This window comes from Passer montanus, unplaced genomic scaffold (genome assembly GCF_014805655.1).
Source record: "Passer montanus isolate IOZ18808 unplaced genomic scaffold, ASM1480565v1 scaffold55, whole genome shotgun sequence".
In the NCBI taxonomy this organism is placed as follows: domain Eukaryota; kingdom Metazoa; phylum Chordata; class Aves; order Passeriformes; family Passeridae; genus Passer; species Passer montanus.
In genome coordinates this window covers 4967487-4989717 of record NW_024370485.1, presented here as the reverse complement: position 1 = coordinate 4989717, position 22231 = coordinate 4967487, and the positions used below count along the sequence as shown (strand labels likewise).

Below are 22231 nucleotides of genomic sequence, written 5' to 3'. Positions count from 1 at the left end.
CTGGCAGTGGTGTGCTTGTACAGATTATGCTGTCAACTAAATGTACACAGTTTCCATGAAGTGTAGGGGAGGAGGTAACTGCATATGTAGCAAGTACAGGATACAGCACACATATATACATTCCATTCCTACTGAGGATAGCAGATCTGATAATACACTGGCTCAAAGTCCTGAAAAGACAGGCTGCAAACACTAGGTAATGATCATTACCTAGTGTGCTGTCATAGGACTCCAGAACTTATTTAAAATATTAATATAGCCAAAACATTTTAAGAACAAGACCAAACCTATGAAGAACAACAAATCATTCACTGACAGTGAAGCAGGTTTGAATTACCTGAAAGGATTTAGAAAGCGAAGAGATGGATTTTTTTCATGAGGTCTAAGGCCTAGAACTAAAGCAGTGGATGAACTAAGAATCATTTAGTACTCTGAACTGACAAGCTCTTACTCAGAAAAGCATGCAGTTAACTTTTTAAGCAAAGGACTTCAACATGCATAGACTTCCTTCAGTGAAAAGCAGCACTCTGGGTCAGCGAGGATACAGAGCACTGCCTATGATGTAGGAGACCTGAGATGCTCTTTGGCTCCTCATATGGCTGAACTTTGTGTGTTGGTCCTGACCATCCTGCTGATCCTGACACTGCTCATGCAGTTGTGTTGCTGTTGTTCTCTTAGCTCTGAGCTTAGATGATTATCAGCCTGAGTAGATTTCTTTTTAGCCTTCCACAAAATGCTTAAACTTAAATTTTGCGTTTGGGCTTAAAAACCAAGCCTGAAGAAATACATTCTACTTTCCTTCTCTTTTTTCCCCCCCATTTTTCTTGCAATTGGACTGGTGACAACACAGATGTCAACACAGCACAACTGGATTGGAAAAGCTCTTGAAGCACCTCTTCCAGAATCCAAACAGCTCAGGGTTATATACAAAAGAGTTTTAAGAGAGTGAATGACATCATCCACACTGGAGGAAGAGGTTAACCAGAAGCCTCAACCGAATGAACAACCTCTCCTTTGGTGCCTGAGATGGCCCAGCTGCAGCTCAGGAGCACCAGCAGAGGGAGTGAGCCTCTAAGGCTACGGCTGCTGGGGGGCACCAGGGAAACCTGCGGAGGACAAGGGTCCAAGCTCCCTAGTCCTCTTCCAGGTGGTCTCCTGGGTTGGGTGGTCAGAGCTGCAGGACATGAAAGACTAAGCAATGTGTGTATTGCACATGTGGAAATTGAAGCAGTAACAGCAGAGATGGACGAGGAACAAAGAATGTGCTCATGAGTAACCTCACTGAGAGAAAAGGTCTGTGTGCAGCCCTGAGGAGGAACCTTGCAGCTCATTCACCTCAAGCTGATGAAAGCATGGAGATTAATGGATTTTTGAGAGTGAAGGATATCCTGTAATAGCTGAGTTTTAGGAAGAAAGGAGCAGCCTTAAGAATGATGGATCCAGTAAAGTACAGAAACTAGACATGTCTGGCAGCATGTGAGGGTCACCCCTGTCAGCTGCTCTGGTGATACCTACATGGGCTGTGTTTGTACATCACTGCTGCCTGACCTAAACCTGTGCCTACGCTGGAGGCTTAGAGTGCAGATCTGGGTTGAAACTCTGCCACTTATTTTTTTACGTCTCTAGGAGGCAGCCTATGTTCCATCATAATTGACACCTACAAGTAATCTCTTGGCAATGGAATAAGCATTACAAAACCAGCAGCAAAAATAGAACAAACGGCTATGGATTCCTGGAATGTGGTTGGTCAAAGTGGCAATTCATTGAAGGAATCTTACTGTAGTCAGGAAAAATTACAATACGTGGACTGATGAAGTAAAATACAGAACCCCAGATCTGTCACATTACTTTCCCCTGGTGAGCCTCATCCTTGCAGCCGTTTGAATTATCTTCCCAGACCCCTCCCCCCCTTTTATACTGTGTATGCCTTCAGGAAGAAAGTCTTATGTCAGCTCATGGCTGCACTGCTGGAGCTGGTATTGCCCAGATCAACCCTGCCATCACTGTCTAACTGCTGAATTAGACGCCATATTCTGAACAACACCTGACAGAATTTGAAGGCTTTAGCTCTAAGAGCTGTAGCTAGAAAAGTACCATAAGGTTTCCATTCCATTGCAACTTCTTTATTCCTTGTATATAGTGCCCAGGTCGTGAGCATCAGTCCCAGCTGCAATGCCAGATGCAGTCCATTTTCTGATACGAGCTAGAGGTGTGTGCTGCTGTTGGAAAAGATACCTAACTCCATGTAGTATAAGTTATCACTTGCTTTGCAGATAAAGGCTTAAATGCTATGAATAATGTACATGTCCAGCCCTACTGTTTGGTTGTGAGAAACAGAATGAAGCCAGGGCTGAGCTGCTGAATGCTATGGGGTAGAGAGCAAAGCACAGGGCTTCTGGCCAGTTCTGAAGCTGAGAGCAAAACAGGTCACTAGTTCAGAGTTCAGAGAAACAGCTTCACTTCAAAACTTTTACAAAACTCTTACAGGTATTTAATTTTTTTAAGGTAAATATATCCAAACATAGAAATAAGAAGCCCAAACTGTAAAGGAAAATGAAACCAGACTGGCCAATTTTGGCATTCAAAGAGGATGTATTATGAAATAAAGGCATACTGAGATGTAATAATTTTAAGATGAAAGTAAAGGAAGGGCTTCCACTATGCACAATTGGTTTTGTTTGTAATGCTCATATCTCGTTAAAAGTTTTCCTTACAAAGAAGCTTCAGTGTGCAGCAAAGAGAGCTTTTTAATTTGTTGGAGTCCTTATTTCTTCCTTAAACAGGGAGGAAAACCATTGAAAATCATAGACTCATGATGATGAGAAATTACTGTGTCTTTTCTCATGTTTTCTAATGGTAAATAGAAAAATATCTGTGGTTTATAGCAAAATTGGAGTACGTCATAATTAAAAACCTATAAAGACTGAAGAGTATTTCACTGGTTAGCGGTAACAAATGGCAGACTAATGAAAAGTGCTGTGCACCTGACATGGATTTGCAAGCCCTGCTCAGACCACCTGTAAAGCCTGACAGTAACTGGTGTCACACAGCTGGCAAAATGATACTAGAGGGGCTAAAATTGTGTCTGTACTTTGCCCCAAGGCTCTTGAGGATGAGGATGGCCCTAGTGAGTGGGAGCATAAGCCTTGAAACAAGGTCTCCAGCTTGCAGCCCTCCCACAGGAGCCCTCCTCAGCCGTGTCTCAGCACAAGCACCTCTGGAGCTGTGGCAGGGACTGGCTTAGCACAGCTGAGAGCCCCTCCAGCCGGCCTCTCCTCCCATTGGAGCTGAGGATTGTTTTACAGCTCTTTGCCATTTCAGCAGGGCCATGGGGCACTTGATGAATTCCCTCCTCTGAAGAGGACGTGACTTGCCCAGGGCCACAGAAAAACTGTGCCAGAACTGGGATCAGGGCTCCACAGTCCCCAGGTGCCAGACACGTGCTTGCCTTAAAACTGAGCACTTCATCAAACCATAAAATCCAGCCAGATGGTGACTCTTTGCTATTATCTGGACCAGTGCTGGGAGGCTTAACGTGTGCAAGGCACGGTGAGGATCCGGATTCCAGTTTCTGTGTCTAAGGCTCAGAAGCCCAGAAATGGACCCATGTTTCAGACCTAAATGCTGCTAGGAACTTGAACGTGTTTGAACTGAGTTCTGACTTCAGTCCATCCTTCTCATGAAATATTTTCATCTCAGCATGGGCTCATCAGTTTCAGTGGAGGAAGGGGTTTCCTTTCTTTGGGAAGGGGTAGAAAGGTGCAAGAGTAGGAACAATTACTTTCGTCAATCTTACTCTGCCCTGGATATGTGGCCCCAGTCAGACTCTGCTTTCAGGTAGTGAAGACTGCATGAATCAGTTTTGCCTCTCTGCAATCATTTAAGAACTCACCATATGAACCTGGGAGGCAAATACAGTCCCTCTGCCTTCCTTACGTATGAACATACATCCCAGAACACCGGAACTCTCAGTTAAACTCTCCAAACCTAGGTCAGAGCTAATACAGGGAATTTTTGAAGTTGGCTTTTTTTTTTTTAAAGCAGTCTATATGGCTTTATTCTTTCTGTCTCAAAATCAACAGCAAAATTTTTTGTTTTCTACCCAGAAAATGGACTTAGGCCTTTGTTCCACCTTCCAAAAAATTTTTCCAAGCTCATGAGCTGCCCATTGCTCTTTGCATCTCGCTGCTGGGAAAAAAACAACTGTCTATTTCTCCTAACTGCAGTTACCCGTTTATTTGTGTGTTTCCTGAGGCAGGTAACTGTGAGGTGGTTCCAGTGACTACCTATTTTTTCCAGTAACTTCGTTGTGCATGTCCTTATCCCCTCCTCCCAGTCAGTATAAAAACAGCATGTTAGATCCAAATCAAAAGCAATTCCCTGCTGCTAACTGCAGCAGAGCCTTTGTCTTTCACTAGCCTGAGTTTTGGGGAGCTCCTTGACCTATGCATATGCTTTACCATTCCAGACGGTGCACTGTTGTTATTGTCTACTTGACAATAAAAGATTATAAACTCAAGAACTAAGAAAGAAATTGGTGTGCTTAACAACAAAGTTCTAATTTCTTGCTAAAATTATGTTCTAATAATGGAAACAGTTTTCCCCTGAACTCCTGGTGAATTGGAAACTTAAAACTCTGCATTCAAGCCTCCCCCTGCCAGTCAGAGGCAGGCACTGAAGGTAATTCTCTGTGCTCCAGGCAGATCAAAAGAAGCTCATTATCAGTCGATCATCTAAAAGGATATGACAGCTTCACATCCAGTTGTTCGGCAGCTGAGATGCAGTCTGGAATGGATCTTTTCTGTGTCTGTTGTCTGTAATAGCTTTTAGGGCTGGCTCTTCTTCCAACACACAGTACAAATCCTCTGGTAACTAGTACCAGCCACACACAACAAAAGCCAGCTAAATCTGGTGTAAGCTTGGAAATCGATGACTGCTTGCCCTTTGCTCAAACTCAAGTCAGCAAGTGTCTCCCAGGCTGAGTGTTCTGGTCAGCAGCCCTGGGGGCAGTGGTTCTTCTCAACTCCTACAGATGCTGATACTATCCAGGAGAGTGAATTCCCTTCCTCCACGCAGACTGACCAGTGACGAGTGTGAACCAGATATTTCCACTGGTCTCTTCTGGCAACACTGTCACTGCACTACTTTATAAACAGAAGAGAGCTTGGGCTGAGCAAAATTCCTTTCACAGACATTAATAAGAGAAGATCATCTAAGGCTGACTGTGCTCATCTTCAACAAAACTTGGCTTCAGAAATGTCTACAGTTACAGCGTGCCAGCTGCAATTCATGTTACTTTTCTTTCCAACTAAAAGGAAGGTGCCTCCTGCCCCGTGCATGTGCAATCCATCATTTGCATGCCTCTGCTCTTCTGCTCGTTTTCTCCCAGATACCTACATATGTGTCTGCCCTAGCCACTTTCTCGTGGTGCTTGTGTCAATTAAAGGCTTTTGAAGGAATTGGTGCACTTGTTTACCTAGGCAGCCTTTTGATGTGCCTCTCCCAGTTCCTGCATCTGTCAGCATCATGTTCCCCAAGCACAGACAGAGTTGATTTCAGAAGTCATCTGTCAGCTTACTCCATATCCTGTCCTTCACCTATACATGTAGCTTCCTCAGGGGTGTTTATATATGTAAAATAAAGATAACATTTCCTGTTCTGGTAATAAAGATGAGGAAGTGGGAAAGAGAAGCCAGTACAGAAACAAGATCCTTCTCTATTTCTTCTATGGGATTTGCCCAGAAGATGAAGATAGCAGAAACAGGGATGGAGCTGGGAAGGAAGGTTGACAGAAGCATGGGTTCATACTGAGAGGAGGAGGCTGCTGGCTCAGGCAAGAAAATATGGAACCACTCACAGACTGCAGGCCACTGCTAAAATAATGAAGTGTCACTGTGTGTTTGGCTGTTGCCAGCAATCTTACAGCCTCCACAGAGATACATCAGGTCCAGAAGGATCCCCTGAGTCACTGAACTCAGATCCCTGGTATTGCAAAGAGCCATCCTCTGTAACTCCTTTTACAAGCAATTCCCATCCCTTCCTAAAACTAAAGCAGGCTGGTGTCCCTGGGAATCTATGGGAAAACTTCAGTATAACTTCAGCCTAAAGTTGCCTTTAAGTAGAATTAGCTAAATTAATATATAACCGTTTATATTTTCCTGGTTCCTCTGCCAGTGGTTTTGTTGAAAACGCTTTTGGATTTTTTCCCCAAAATATTTGTCAGAGTTCACTACAGATGCTCAGAGTGTAGTACCAGCATACGGAGCTTTTTATGTCAAAAAAGGTGTGGTCACAGCCTACTGGCACAGACAGCTGTAGAGTAAATGAGTCCTACAAATGTGTTTTCCTGAAAGATCTCAAAACACCTGGATGGTAAGTCAATACAAACTGTCATACTTCCACTTTGCCTCTGTTTTGCTACACCATCAAAAGAAACTCATTATCTGTTGATCACCTAAATTGGTATGTCAGCTTTGCATCCAGTTGTTCAGCAGCTTGGAATATGTCTCCTCTTCTCTTGATGATCTTGCTCTCCCTTCCTGCACCAACAAAAGTTTGTATTCTTTCTTGAATAAAGGTGGTACTATTTTCACAATAGCAGCAGAATCCCTCTCCACTAAAAATGCATCATCTGATGCAGTGTAGGGTTAATCTCCATATATCTTATGGCTTGTGGATGATCTGCATAGGCAAGAACTTGGTGTGAAAATTCCCAGTTGTATACTTTTTGCATCCTTGCTGAGACCTACCCACTGTATTAAATAAAAAACTGTAGCTAGTGACTTGCAGTGCTTCCATCTGAAAACTGCCAGCCTGCAGCACAGGAGATGTGCTGTGCTTTCAGAAGAATAAAGTACTTTAATGAGTGTCCTATGCAATATCCAGAAGTGTGAGATTCTGTTTAAATAGGTAAGCAAAACCCAAACAAGAACGAATAGTGGAGCTGTGAAGTACACTGGGGTGACCTGAGACACTTGAGGGGGGATTAGGTAAGCCGGAAGGGAACTGCTTTGACATATTCCACAAGAATGTGGGGACAGGAACGAACCTGGAGAGGCAGGGAGTAAACACATTGCAGCAGGTACCTCTGGTCTAACAAAAGTGCTGCTGCTGATCCTGCCCACACATCATCCTCCACAGAGAACGCACACCTTTGCATCCTGTCAAAGAACAGCCCAAGCCTCTGGACATCCAGGCTGTGCTAAATCCCATCCTTCTCATCGCCCCCTGAAAGAACATGTCCCTATCTTCACAAAACCTGTATTTTCATTTTGCTTATCTCTGAAATACCAGCAACCCGAACGCATCTCTGAAGCTTTACACCGGTGAAGGTGAAATTTCTACAGGTGCAGGGTGCCTGTGATGGGTGCCCTGCGGCTGCCACGGCAGGAGTTGCACATTTCCAGAAGCCAGGCCCCTGCCTTCGGGCACCTCCCCGGCCGTGGAACGACGGATGGCGAGTGCCCGCGGGCCTGTGCCGGCCAGGGCTGGGCGCCTCAGCCGCGGGGCTGCCCCGGGCTGTGACCGCCGCTGGCAGCCGTGGGCCACCAGGTAGCTGCCCGCCAACAGGCCGTGCCGGCGGCGCCTCCTGGGTGTTAAAGATAACGCGCGTTTCAAAACCCTTAGAAGAACGGGCCCTGCTCTGAGACAAAAATGTCCCCGGGGTTTTTGGGGGGCTTCTGCCCCTGCACGGGGCCCGGGGCTCTCCTGAAAAGAGCAGGCTGACCCCCAGGAGCCCTCACCCACGGCCCCCCTCGGGCTCCCCTCAGGGCTTGCATCATCCCTGGGGGAAAGGAAGGTGGGGGAAAACCCCTTAAAAGGTGGGGGAATCTCACTGTTTTGGCGGTGACAATCAAAACCCCCCGCACGGCCCGCAGGGGCGTTTGGCGGCGGGGCTGAGGGCGAGGCGGCCGGGCCAGACCCGCGGTGTCCGGGCAGCGCCGAGGGGCCGGGGCGGGGGCGATGGGTCCGGCCGGGCAGGAGCCGCCGGGGAGGCGGTGACAGAGCCGGCCGTGCCCGCCTCGTGGGGTCCCGCTGCGCTGAGCACCGGGGGCTGCGGGGAACGGAGAGATGCAAGTTCCCCGTCGGGATTGCCATGGCCCCTGCGTTGGGTTGGAGTTGTTTTTGGTGGGGTAGAGGGCAGCGGGAGGAGAAGCATCAGCCACCCGGGCCTTGCTCCCGCCTCGCCAGCCACATCCCGCGGCGGGCAGAGCAGGTCGGCGTCCCTGCCGCCACCGCGGGGGCTTCTCCGCCGGCTGCGCACTCGATTTTGCACTCTCTCTCTCCGGATTATTTTTACTTGGTGCGCACTGGGGGCTCCCCACGCCAAAGCCCGGCCTGTGTGGGTGCGCAGCCGCCGCCCCAGTGCCCGCCCGGGCCGAGGTGCCCGCCGGCTCCCCCGCCGCCGGCCCGCCTGGGGATGCGAAGGCACCGCGGAGCTTCCTCTTTAGCAACCTCGCCGCTTGTTTTGCTGTGTGCAGTTGGTGGTTTTGTTGGTTTTTTTCCCCCGACGGGGAGAGGGAAGGGGGGTAGTCTGGGTGTAGGGAGGGGAGAGGGGGAGAAGAGTGGAAAACGTTGGCTCTGTCCATGGTCAAAGTAATTCAGCTATAATCCCCCTTTCTCTTCCTCTCCTGGAGCTCTATTCATATTCTAATCACAGCTTTTCCTTCCCTAAACCAGCCACTTTTATCAGAGCCCTAGCTTTGCACTTTTACTTCCACTTCCAGCACATACAACCGCATGCAGAATAAGCAACTTTTTCCAACCTCTGTCCTGCCCCACTCTCCCCCGCAATCCTTTAACCCGAAAAAGGATTCTCGCATCCTCGAACTAAAGTTGGGAGGCAACATCAGTTCGAAAATGTACCCGTTTAGTCCTTCAATTCTCTTGGCAATCGGGATCTCCCACCCCCCTGCTTTCCGCCCGGTCCCATGGAAAGCTCTCCGGGTCAGCCGCTGCCAGACGAGCCGGCGGCGAGCGGCCCCCAGCCCGCCTTGCTCTCTCTCCCTGAGGCCCGGGGAGACGCACCGGAGTCCCTGCTGCAGGTCTGCATGCCAGCGTCGCTTGCAGCAGAGATACTGGCAACTTCTCTTTATTCTCACACCCCCCTTTCCTACCCACACACATCGCCCTCTTTTTTTTTTTTTCTTTTTTTTTTTTCTCTAATAAACTAATCTTACAAGATATCTGGGAAGCTGTGCAGCTTCCAATGCCATGTGCCCGCGAAGGCTCCTAACCCAGAGCCCACCGGGAGGAGGAGGAGGAGGAGGAGGGGAGCTCGGCCGCGCTGCACGCACACCCGGCAGCCCCAAAGAGCACAACCCCAAACCTACTGCCCGTTTGAAGATCTAAGCCAATTTTGATCTCGGTCTGTAATGAGCCAAGGACCTTGGGTGGGGGTTGGGGGAGGGAAAGGAGGAGTGGAAAGACCGCTGGAACTTTAAATAAGAAAAACGTTTCTAATGCTCTAATAGAAGAGGGAAGTCGAAGTGTTGGGATTGCGTAGATCTAAGGCCCCCCTTTTTGGAGGAAAGCTTTTCTTATTCAAAACAGCATCACAATGGGCTTCACATTGAGCCTTGCCACATCCCCATCTGAGTAGCAGCCATTCATCAGGCTGGCTGGCCTATCAATGACATTTCTCCCATCAGGGCTTCTATAAAATGATGCTTTTTCCCATGAAACATCCGCAAACATTTTGACGGGTCTGGCTTTGCCCCGCTGGATTACGGAGTGTCCCTCTCTCCCGCTCTACCCCCCCCCTCCCCAACTATCTGCCTCTGTCCTCTCTCCCCACCCCCTCGCCGCCACCCAGCTCCCTCTCCCCCGCGCATCTCTGAGATAGGGGCTCTGCACACCCCGGGACCTTGGGGCTCCCGTCCCGTCCATGGGAAGAGCATGCATTGCGGGTTGCTGGAGGAACCCGATATGGACTCCACAGGTAAGCCCTCCCCGCAGGCAGCGGGCTCCTTTCGCCCCTCAGGAAGGACTTTTCAACTTGACCGTGGCGGCGGGGGCAGCGCGGCGGCAGCGGGGGGAGCCGCCCGCCGCCCCGGCCTCGCAGGCAAATGAGCCCGGGCGTGTGCGGGAGCGGGGTGCGGGGCCGCGGAGGGGGAGCTCTCGCTCCCGGGCTGCAGGAGCCCTGTGGTTCCACTCGCAGATACGACGGAGCAGAGAGTGGTTTTTTATTTTCTTTTTTTTTGCTATTCATCATAGGCTGCCGGCCAGCAAACTAATTACTTCTCCGCTTCTAGTTTTAGGCGCTCACTTAGGTTAGAGCAGCAACGAGGCGAGAAAACAGTTTGGGCGAGAAAACTAGGTTTACTAGGGAAGGGGATTGGTGGGTTAGGGCAAACCCAGCACCGAGGTCATCCTGTCCCGCGGGTGAAGTCGGTGCTGGGCCGATTCGGAGGGAAGGAAGTTTGGGGAAGGGCAGGGCTGGGTCTCTCTCCCCGCACCTCCAAAAGATGCCCTGGCCGGTCCTGTAACCGGGCGGGAGAACGGCGGCCGAAGTACCACCAGCGGGCGCCGCCAGCGGCAAGGAGCCCGGCGGGAGGGGACAGGGACGGCGGCAGGGGCGAGGCCGCCCGCCCCGAGGGCCGCAGCCCGCGCTCCGCCACCCGACGGCCGCCTCTGCCCCCGGCCCAGCCTGGCCAGGCCCGGGGCGGCGGGGGACGTGGGGCAGGCCCCAGGCCTAGGTCTTGCCGCTGTCAGCCGGCAGCCCCCCGAAACGACGGCCCCTGCCCTCCCGGCCCCGGCCCGCGGTTCCCACCCGCCGCAGCCCCCGGGCTTCCGCGTGCCGAGGAGGGCGGGCGGCCGCCACAGTCACCTCTGAAAATTTCATTTATTTTATTAGCACAGGAGAACACCCCCTCCCTCTCCCCTCCCTCCCTGCCTGCCCGCCCAGGCGGACAGCCCGCAAGTTAGGTAGGGCTCAGCCCGGGACGGCCCTCCCGCTCCTGATCCATCCCGTCCCTCCGGCAGCCACCGCGCCGGCTGTGACCGCCGTGCCCGGCGGCGAGGTGGCCGCGGAGCTGAGCTGCCCCAGCCCCGCAGAGCGGTCGCGTCCCCTCCGCGCCTCCCCGACGGGCTCGGGGCAGCGTTCCGCCGCTCCCTCGGGGCCTCGCCGCTCCGTCCCGGCTCCTCCGGGGCTGCCGGCGCTGTGCGGGGAAGCTGGTGTGGGTGGAGACGGGGCAAGGGGCCACAGGGAGAGGCAGTCCCGCTTCGGAACCGCTTCGCTCCGTGCCGCCACAAACCTGCGAAGGTCTTTCTCATCCCTAGTTCCCAAGGAGGCCGATGGGCGCTTTGAAAAATTTAAATACTGATTAAAAACAAGGAGAAAAAAGAGAGAAGGGGAGGGGTGTTGCCGACCCGGCTGTTCCGGCAGCGGTCCCGGCGCGGGGCGCTCGATGCACCGGGTAGGCTCGGCCCCCGCCCGCCACCGGCCACACCAGCCGGGTAAAACTGGGCCACATGTACTGCTGGGTCCCCGGGACAAATCCCAGGCGGGCTGGTCAGGGGAGAGTGTGTTCGGCGGGGAAGGAATCGTTGAGTTCGGATCACAGCGTGTTCAGGAGCTAAGAGGGTGCTAGAGAAAGTTCTCCTGCTGTCCGGCGGCACTGCCGAGGCGGGGTTAAGGGGGCTGCCGGCAACATCTCGTTGTCGAGAGGAACGGGTCTTTAGGGAAAGAAAAAAACCAAACCTAACAAAAAAAGCCCCGCATTTTCTGTCCCTCCTTTAAGAATTGTCTGTTCTCCGGCTTAGCCTCCCTACTATTCGTTTCCTAATTTAAGTTAGGTTGTAATAAGTGGCAGCATGATTGATTAAGATAATATTAATCAAAAAACACTTTAGTCTTGCTAAGCAGATGGCAAGAAAAGTGGAGCTTTGCAGTTGTCTCATTCAGACACCTTAACCTCCCTTTCACAGGACTTAATCCAATTAGCTTTTCTCCTGAGTTTCAGTTGTTATGTAAAGATCCTTTTGCATTGTGGAGAAATATGGCTTCATTGAAAAAAATCAGTCATGTTTTAATTCATCTTCAACAGATTTTCCCTAAACCACCGGGATTAAAAAAAAAAAATCACCCGCGATTCTAATTTTAAGGTAGGGGAAGGGTTTGGTTCCTTCACCTTCCCCCAGCAGTGCCCTGTGCTTCCATCGAGTTTAGCTCCCGTTCCTCTAACCTGTAGAGTCACCCGTGGGGGCTGTCACCAAGGCCAAAGGGCTTTCTGGCTGCCTGGGCTCCCGGAGAGCCCCAGCCCCAGGAGTCCGGCGGGACAGCGGCAGCGCAGCGCAGCGGCCCCGAGGTGCAGCCCCGGCGCGGCGGCGCTGGGCCAGCAGCGCCCTCGGGGCTCTCCCGCGGCCGCGGAGTGCGGCACCCACACAGCAGGGCCTTCTCGCTGGGTCTGTCCTATGTTCCATCGCATGGTTTTCCCGCCGCCTTTAACCCCGTCAGGCGGCCGCCCGTCCGCGGGTGCAGTTTCTCGAGCTCGTAACTCCCCCGAGCCGGGCCAGGAGCCGTCGAGCCGCCTCCAGACTCCGCCGCCCCTTCGCTGTGGGGCACTAAGGGGTCATTCCGGGAGGCTGCATCCGGCTTCTGGGGCTTGCCCTGCGCTCGGCTCGGCCCTCACCTCGCAGCCCCACCGGCACCGGAGAGCTCCGTGCCCGCACTCTGCCTGGGGACCGGGGAGAGCGGCGCCGCGCAGGAGGGCGGTGGCGGCCCGGGTGCTCCGGGCCAGCGCCCGCGGCTCCCGAGGGGCGGCTGGGGGGGCGCGGGAAGCTTTGCGGGCGATCTGGAGCGCTCGTAGAGGCTTTCCTCAGGCGCAGCCCCCCCTAGTGACATCGGCAAGGTGAGTGCGGAGCGCTGCCCGCGGGCACAGCCTCGCCCCGCAGGAGCCGTCCCACGCAGAGGATGCCGCCCGCCCGGGGACGCGGCGCGCCGCGGGTTTCCCGGGGCGCTGCCAAACCCCCTGGCCCGCGGAAGCCTCCGCCGCGCCGCTCAGGGAGCAGGAGCCCAAGGAAACAAGCGCATCTTGGAGCGCAACTTTCCTGCACAGCTCTGTAAATAACCCTCCTTTTTTCAGTGTTGGAGCCCGGCAAAACCTCCGCTGGTTTTCAGGCGCTAGATGGATGAGATCCTTGGGACTTGAAGCTGAGACTTAGGAGCTGATCCAAAGCCCATTAAAATGAGCAGAAATCCTTTCAGTGCTGTCAAGGACATGGGGATTAGGCCCTTAAAGTAGTTTGTTTGAACCACGAAAAGCTGCTTCCACTGCCCGGGTTGAAAACTTTGTGTCAGTGGCCAGATTTCAGTCTTCTTATCAACACAGACAGGTGTTGCGGCAGAGGTGGGTGACCTTTGCTACGAGCTTGCCATTTAAAAAGGATCTAGCATATTAAGCATTGATTGAAGAGAATTAATGGCTTTCATATCCTGGTTCAATTAATGAAATCACCAGTATTGATACTAAATACTTGAATGCTAGCTGGGAATAGAGCTGTGACATTTCAGAATGTATGTATGATGCTAAAGTGTGTGATCCTAGGTCCTGATTTGTTTAGTCCAAACAAATGGTTGATTTTGCTTCTGAAAACTGTTTGCTTTGCTTATTGCAACACAGTAAAGAGGAAATTTGCTTTTGGCTTTTTTCCCTTACTTTCCTGGAGTACTTTTTATACTTTTTTATTCCAATAAGGAAAAAAAAATCTTTATTGTTTTAGAATATGTGTTTGTAAAGGCTCTAACCTGCTGACCAGTTAGGATGATCCAATGATTCTTTTGAATCCTAAATTGGATATGATATGGAGATGCAGAAGAAATATCATTGGTCTGTTATATAGTTGAACCTGAGTATTTGTCCTCTGTGATTTTGTATCTTCTAAGATTTTGCAAATTAAAGAAATGGAGCAGGGAAACAAAACACAACAAGTGTTTTCTGTGAGCTGCAGAGTTTGTGTGGGCAGCAGGGCCCAATTCCTGGCATCTCCCTCTGCCTTCAGCAGCGGCAGCAGAACAAGGATCTAAACCCAGGTCCTGTCGCTGGATCAGATCTTCATTCCTGAGGAGGTTTTAATAACTTTGTAAAATCTGTCAGGATTTTTTAGAGGTTTTGAAATGTGATTAAAATTACCTTGACCTAAGAAGCTCATCTTTTAAGCCTGACTCAGAGAAAAGAATGATTTTACGATTTGTCTGCTAATGAATTAATTCTAAAATTTTTAGGGAGAGGCAATTGTGGTATTTTTCACTGCTCTGTAATATTTACCTGCAGTAAAGGTCTTTAAAAGGATGGAAAGAAAAAAGAACTAAAACAAGGTTTTGCATAAGAATAGCCATAGAACTGTAGGAAACTTTCATTTATTTTAGTTGCAGTTTACAGTTTACAGTCCTCAAGATTTTATTTGAGTGTAATACTCATTACAAAAGAGACTCAAGATTCTGACAGATAAAACTTTTCGGTGCGGACTGTAAAGAAAGCTGTAGCCTGAACTGGTTTATTTCAGGTGCACCTTTACTATAGTGAACATATATTGAGCAAAAGACCTTCTCAAATAGAGAAGGGACCATTTTGTGCTAAGATGCTGCTTCAGCCGTCCCACAGAAAGTCATCAGAAGGGTATCCTCCTTCCATCAGGGTTGTCGGCTTCTTGCCTTTAGAAAATAAGGCAAATTTTCATCCAGCAATGCAGGCAAGGAAGAGGGTTAGCATAGCTGTAGAATCTGCAGTGTCTCTGAATGTAAACACCTTTGCATTTTGCTAGCTTAATTTTCAGCTGGTTTGCAAGTTAGGACAGTCATAAAGAGATGCATCCTCTGGAATACTATTTCCAAACATAAGTTTTCGGTATAGCAAACTAAAGATCAAACCATGGGATCACTGAAATCTGCTTGTGGATGAAATGTTAGTACCTCTTCAGATCAAGACTTTTGAAGAGGTGTCCTTATATACAGCTGGGGCTTGATTGTTCATAACAATGCCTTGAGAGCAGTGGTGGGCTGTTGTGCAACTAATACAAATATAAGGTCAGTCCGTTGGGGATACTTGATGTGACATTGGAGTCCAAATAATTAGCTCAAAATTCTGTGAGTGCTGAGGTTTGTGAATTTCCCGAGTTCATGCTCTTGTCTGTTTCCCTGCATCTGAGCTGGACTTTCTGTTTGTTTCATTGTGTGTGAAAATGAATACCCGGTATGATCCCACCCTGCTGGAGCCCAGCATCCCGGCAGCTGAGGGGATTTGGTTGCTGACATACTGGTGAGGAAGATGGATAGCGTAAAGGATATTTGATGGCTGAGTGATCCTATGGATAGCAAGTGTAGGAAGGAAAAGTATGTGGTGATGATTAAGCCAGTGGAGGCTTGTGTGGGTTTTTTAGGATATCTGGACCACTGGCACATTTACTCACCTCTTTAAGATCATGTAGAATTGTACATATGTGCCAGGAGCTTTCTGGAAACTTTTAACGCTAATACAATTTGCTGTTAGAGATGGGTCCTGATCCCGCAGTGGCTCCACAAGGGAAAAACCTGTTGAAGTCCATGTGTGTGCCTGAGAGAGGGCAGATGCCCAGGGTTAACATGTAATGATCCCTCCCCACAGCTGGGAATGTGTAGCAACTTAATTGTAGCTATTTTACGTGCATAACTAGTGGTACTGGCCTGTCTTCATTTATCTTTCTCTCAGGAGATTTGCAGTAAGAGTAGTTTATTAGCTATGAAATAAATACTAGTCAGTGTTAGAAATGATGCGTAAAGTCAGCATCAGGGTCTTTCTTGCTTGCTGCAAGAGCTGTCTGCGTATAAACGCATGGAGGATTAAATGCTTTTGACCGTTCTTCCCTTTATGATAAATTTGAAATCAGGAAAAAGTAGAGAGGGTTAAACAGAGCCTTGGTTCTCTCTGCACTCTGTAAGAGAAAGCTCATTTACGGCTTAATTTGCCTCAAGTCTGAAATGTGAAAGGTGGGGTGCAGTGCTGTCTTGTTTCCTTCACTTCAGCTACAGTTAAGCACTTTGTTTTCTTTAATTGGTAATTGAACTTAATTTCTCTGAGATGGAAGTTGTTACAGGAATCAAGGAGTTGATTCAAAGCTGTGAATTATGTGTTTACAATTAATTAGCAGCTTATGCTGAGCATTTTTATGCAGGATACCAAATATTATCATAAGAGCAAACAATATATTTCAGATAGCTGGAATATTCTCTGAATGACTGATTTCCTGAAACTTGCAGCCCTGGGAATTAGAGGCATTCATTTCAGAGTAGTTAGCTGGGGACAAATTCTAGGTTTTCATCTGTTCTCCAGACTGGCTGTAGTCACAGTCTGATGCTGCGATCATCACTCTGACAGACTGCGTGCTGGAGCTTTGGGCACTCACGAACCCCATGGCAGGGACTGAAACAATTAAAACCACAAAATTCTCTTCTCTAGGGGCTTTAATTTCCTTGCTGAGATCGTATCGTATCTAGAAAAAAACCTGATATTTGCCTGGAAGAAAGGACTTCAAGTTTCAAGTGTTAGAAATTACCATTTTTGGTGGGTTTTTTTCTGGTTTTTTTTGTTTGTTTTTTTTTTTTTTTTTTTTAATTAAAGAATACTGTTGCTAGAAGTATAAATACTTGTTGTCATTCATCTTCTCTTTCCTCTCTTTTTAAACTTCCACTCCTTAGAATTATACTATCAGACTCCTGTTTCTTCAGCTTCTACTTGGGGCAAGACTTACAGATGTTCATGTTAAGGCAGGTAAAATTCATTAAATGAAAAATGTCTTATACACAAATACAAGTTTGCAAATGAGATCCACAGGTCAACAAAGAAAAAAAAAAGGAGCTTTCTGTTCTTGTATAGGTCTGTATGTTGAGATCTAGCTTGTGCTATACTTGTAAAGCAATAAAATACCAGAAATGCAGTGACAAAGGAAATTTAAAAGTATTGAAAAAAGCAAAAAGTAGAGGTACCACTAAATACAATGTTAGAAGGGCTAGCACACTTTTTTTTTTCTCCCTTCTAGAATCCTTTTAACTGATAAACTATTTCATGAGTGTTTGAACTACCTCAGCTGCAGCTGAGGAAGGGAAATATGGAGGGAGAGCCCAGTTCGTTAGTGGGGTCTGGTGAGTGCTCGTCTGGTGCTGGGTGGAATCTCCTGTGCTTCAGAGCCGGCGCTCCATGGTGACAGCAATGCACACCTGATTCAAAAGACCCCACGGAACATCCTTTTTACAGCTAAGAACACTTCAGCACCCTATGACAAAGGTGCAACTGCTGCAAAAAACCATCAGCCGTGTTAGAGGCCAAGCAGGAAGGGCTGTATGTTTTCCTAATACTCTAGGGTCTCACCGAAACAGACCATTTGCTGAATAAAATTCATGGATGGTAGTAGAAGGTAGACAAAACCTTCCCCTTCAAAGGGGAAAAAAATTCCTCAACAACCTGACTTGTGTGGTTCCTACTCTCATCTGACATTCAGTTTAAACACAAGCCTGTGGCAGGATGTCCTAATTAAGCACGAGTACTTAATGCCATTAGCTTCCATGTACCCTCCTTCTGGCTGTTGCTATCTCTGATTCTCAGAGAAAAGTAAAACCCTTCCTGCTCCTTTACTCCTTAAAAAGGTAAGCAAAAGGGGAAACAAAAATTCTTGGCTGATCCTTAAGGTGACAGTGGTCTGATAGACACCATAAAAAAATATATGGAGTGGGGCAGTATAAAAGTGGAGTCCTGGGCCCCAGGTGCTGTGTGTCAGGGTACGGCAGACCTGTGCTGTCCTGTGATGAGGGATACCTGCTCCTGCAGTGGCTGTTCCTGGCTCCACAGGCTCGTGTGGTGGTGGAGGGACTCACCCACCTTTCAGCACAGCCCTTCAGCTCCAGCTCTCTGTGTGCCAGACCAGGCTAAACAGCAGGATAGAGATTTGCTGGCTAACAAGCTTGGCACCCCAGGGCCAGCAGGAAAGGAGCTGTGCCCAGTGCTGCATGTGAGACAGAGGTCTCACTGGGGACAACGTGATGAAAGAGCCAGAGCAGGAATTCTTGGCAGGACAGGTCTGAAATGTGCACCTTGTGTAAGTAAAAGGCTGCTTCTTTTGGGCCTCTTGGGGTTAAGGGTAGAATGAGCTATGTTTTTTGTTATCAAGGGAAATTTGGCCTTATGAGAGGCATAACGTAAATTACACATTTGCTAAATGGTGTGTTGTGTTTGCACACCAGCCTCTGTCACAGCTTGGCCTCCTGGGTGTTCACTGTGTGACAGCAGAATGTGTTAACTCAGAGGAGGAGCGCTGAAGAGACTTCCAAGGTCCATGGCAGAACAAGGCAGCTGCCAGGTGGGATTCACTCCGTGCCCTGTGCAGGCTGAAAGCAGGGACTGTTCCCTGCTCTGCTCCTCTGTAAACTGTGCCTGTGCTTCCTTTTCCCCAAGCAGTGGCAGTAGCACATCCCACTGGTTGGACTGCCTGGCTAGCACAGGTTTTCCCGAGCTGGGACTCACATTCCTATCCTAAATGTAGAGTCACAGGGACAATACTGGTGCAGGGGCCCCTCTAATGCAAACATTTTTTGAAAATGAGTTGTGGTAGGGGCAGCAAATGGCCTCCATTGTAATGAGGTTGGGAGAAGTGGGGAGGACTGCATTTACAGAGCAGTTTAATCACATGGATGGAGCAGCGTGTTCACCTCTCCTCCTTGCTGGGTCATTTCCACTTTGAGCTCTGTAAACAGACCATCTATTGAGCAGTTAGTATTCAGTGCTGAATATTCAATACTAGACTCTTGTTTTGGTGAGTCCTGGGCAAAAAAAGAAGTAGGAAAGAAGACTTCTCTTTTTTCTCGTGTTCCCTCCCTGAGTTTTCTTTGCATATTGTTCAGAGGAGACTGGAGTCTTCTCAGAAGAGCCAGGCTCCAAGTTTTAAAAGCACTGGTCTACTTTCATAGTACTTTGTAAAGGAAGGGAAGACAGTTTGGAAGGAATTAAATTCATACAAGGTTTACAAATCTGTAAGTCTAGGCACATTGGGACTTAGCAAAGACTTTTTGTCAACCATATTTAGACTGTAAAGCTCGCAGCATGAAATGCTAGTTCTGTATACACAAATTAGTTCTGAGGGGTACCAGTCTTTGGGGGGGGATGTTATGATGATTTATGAATGTCCTCTCTGATCGTTTTGGTAGGCAGATACTCTCTGTGTTCATTCTGAGAGCAATAGCATTCATTTGTTTCTGTCTGGTGTGTCATATTTACCACCAAATGGTTGTGAATGATGTGATGGCAGCATCCTTTGACAGTAATGAGCAACAGATAGATTTGGAGTAGATATCCATAAAGGGAGGAAAAGGGGTCACCATCTGAGTCAATGTAGCCTCTCTATATTTTAGTTCACACTCTTTTTCAGTCAAATGATTGTCTCTTTCCTACTGCTATTATGTCTTAACACCTGAGTCATGTATTCTGTGCACACTTGAGTCTGTCTTCTCACATTTTTTCAATCTGCTCAACTGGATGCTGTTTCTAATGAGAAATATTTACTGTAGCCTCATTCCTTTAGGAGCTGACCTCTTTTCTTCTGATTAAAAAAAAAAAAGTCTTTGTAGTTGCTTTCTTTTCTGCTATCCTTTATTTCTGACCATGCTTTTTTTCTCTCTCATTCATTCTTTTGTTTCCTTTCCCTTTTCTTCTCATCTCCTTTCCAACAACCAGCTATGTCCCTCCTCTCTCTCTGCCCTGAGCCCCACAACCAGTGTTTTGTGTATCCCCCACCCATATCTCACATCTTTTCATTTGTCATCTTTGTGGGCCTGTCTTACTGATGTACTACCATCTCTGTGCCAAATTGGCCTGTCTGCTGGATTCATCAGCTCCTGAAGCAGAGGGAAGCATTTCATGGGTACTTGATGTAAATTCTGTTTCTTGAGCCACAGCTCTCCTGCTCAGCCAAATGATTCCAGCCCTGTGTAATAATGAAGCAGAGCTGAATTAAGGATTTGAGAACTCCACATCTTCTCATGCACACTGGTGAGCTGAGAGACCATGGCAGCAGCTGGGAATGTCTAACCCAGAAGTGAGGGAGAAGAGACTGCTGCAGGGTGTAAGAGATGGGAGAGGTACCTAGAATTTAAGGCCCTGTGAGCTCACTTGTGTGTCTCACATTAATAGCATAAGAAATTAATGGAATCTGGAGCAAAAGGGGGTGTCAATTGACTCTGAGCTTTATTCTGGAAAAGAATAGGTCTAGCAATGATCAAGAGACAGGTGTGCATTTCCTTGGAAGGAAGCATTGCAGTTAAATTTGAGACACTGATATCCTTTCCACTTAGTCATGCAGCAGACCCTGAAGGACTGAGGAGCCATAACACGTCCTGCTGGGGAAGCCTGAGGGCACATTTTGCTGCCTGCAGGGATGGTGCTTGGAAGGCACTGATGAAAAGATTGGCTACATGTTGCACAGCCATGTAAGTTAAAGTTCAGCACTGGGAGAGCTGAATTGGTGTCACTAAGGGAATGTGAGGAAATGTCACCACACTGAAATCAGACCAAGTGAGGTTTGCTTTGTCACTAAATGAGGAATGGCCTTGATGAAGCAAGAACCAAGCAGCCATTACTGGTCTGGTGAAACTTACTCTTCAAAATGGACCAATAGATAGCATCTGTGGCTGGGAGAGGGAAAGGGCTACTTCTAATTAACATGCATATTGAGTTGGAAATGCAATAGCAATATGCTGTGTAATTCCAGAGAAGGAGGCAGATAGGAGTTCCTTAGGAACTAGGGGTAGTGGCTGCCCTAAACACCAGAATCATTATGCAGAAGCAACTTGTAGTATAGGGCTTATGGGGGTGTTTTATCTGCATTTGGGATGCACCTTCTTAACAAGGAATATTGTTGACAGAATACTTAAATGAAAGAATCACATTCAGATGAACTTCTGCACAGTGCACAGCGTAAGAAGAATAGCACATCTCATAAATTCCAGCTTTTCTGCCCTAGTATTCTGGAGGAGTTAAAAATTATTAACTGTGGTGCTTTTTGTTATTAGTTTAAGTATGGCCTGTCAATTTTTAATATACTTTATCAAATAGTTCAGAAGAAAATAAATACTGGGAGTGAAGATCTGGCTAAACAGAAGAGCTCTCTCACAGTCAAGAGAGTTATTCTTTGCATTCTTATGATATCATGGTGAATCTTCACAATGCTTTTCCAGAATCATAAGTCAAAGAAAAAGAACAAAAACATTCCTGCCAACATCTACAAAGTGCCCTGGACCAGTGTCCATTAACCCTGAAGTAGATCCAATAGAATTGTATGCCAAGAAATGGGAACAAAAGAAAGGACTGCAACAAGACTGCCTGACATTTTCCCCTGTTGGAAATGAAGTAAAAAGTTAGATTAGCAAACAAAACACCAAGGTATCTGGCAGCTTGTCAGGGTAGCAGCTCTGCCATCTGCACCGAGGCCATGTGTCACTGTCATCCCTGAGGAACAGGTCTCTTGGAAGAACAGAAGATGGCTGTGCAGGACCAAGGAGGACACTGGCATGATTTCCTGTGGAGCTTGAAGATGTTCCTGACAGCTCTCATGCACTGACTGAAGGGTGTGTGCCTTGCCAGCTGATGCACCGAATGAGGCAGCAAGGAGCAGAACCAGGCTCTGTGTGGCAGGTCCCCCTCGATGGTTAGAGAGGAGCCAGTCTGTGGACTAGGAGTGTCTGTGCTGAAGCAGTCACAGGGAGCAGCAGCTGCACAGTGACCCTTGTATGGTCTCACAAACCTTTCATCTGGCAGCGGAGAGGAGGAACATTTTGATTAGAGAAACATTTTGATTACATCACCTAGAAAATTACTGTGTGATTTGCTGTCTCTAGTAGCTTGTTCTTCTTGATTTTAGTAGATTTTGGTAAGCTCAGTGCCCTCAATGGGAGCCAGTGGCTGCTAAGCCCTGTCATGTCACAGACACACTTGTTCATAACAGTGTGCTGAGGCTAAGCAAGATCTTGTTTAGGTCTTGCTTTTGCAGTACACTGAGGCTTTGTAGATAAAGTGATTTTTGCTTTCTTTCAAGCAGTGTGTTTCTTTAAAAGTTTGAAATGTACTGCTGTAGCCAACCTGCATAGCACTCCAGCAGCATTACACTTCTCAGGTAGCAAATGTGCCTGTAACCAGCAGTGCTGTGCTGCAAGGTGTGAAAGAGATACAGAACATGAATCCTGCTTTTACTCAGACCAGATGTTGTATACAGC

The 22231-nt window shown here is 48.1% G+C and overlaps 1 protein-coding gene across 2 annotated transcripts in view; it reads left to right on the top strand.

The window, feature by feature from the left end:
• The first annotated feature begins 9520 nt into the window (after nt 1–9520).
• RFX4 (regulatory factor X4) overlaps nt 9521–22231 on the top strand; it is an 87040-nt gene continuing 74329 nt past the window's right edge. For both annotated transcript variants that reach the window (XM_039725608.1, XM_039725606.1), the window contains exon 1: nt 9521–9940. In XM_039725608.1, the coding sequence (XP_039581542.1) occupies nt 9898–9940 (43 nt within the window). In that variant the 5' untranslated portion in view covers nt 9521–9897. The remainder of the gene's footprint in view (nt 9941–22231) is intronic.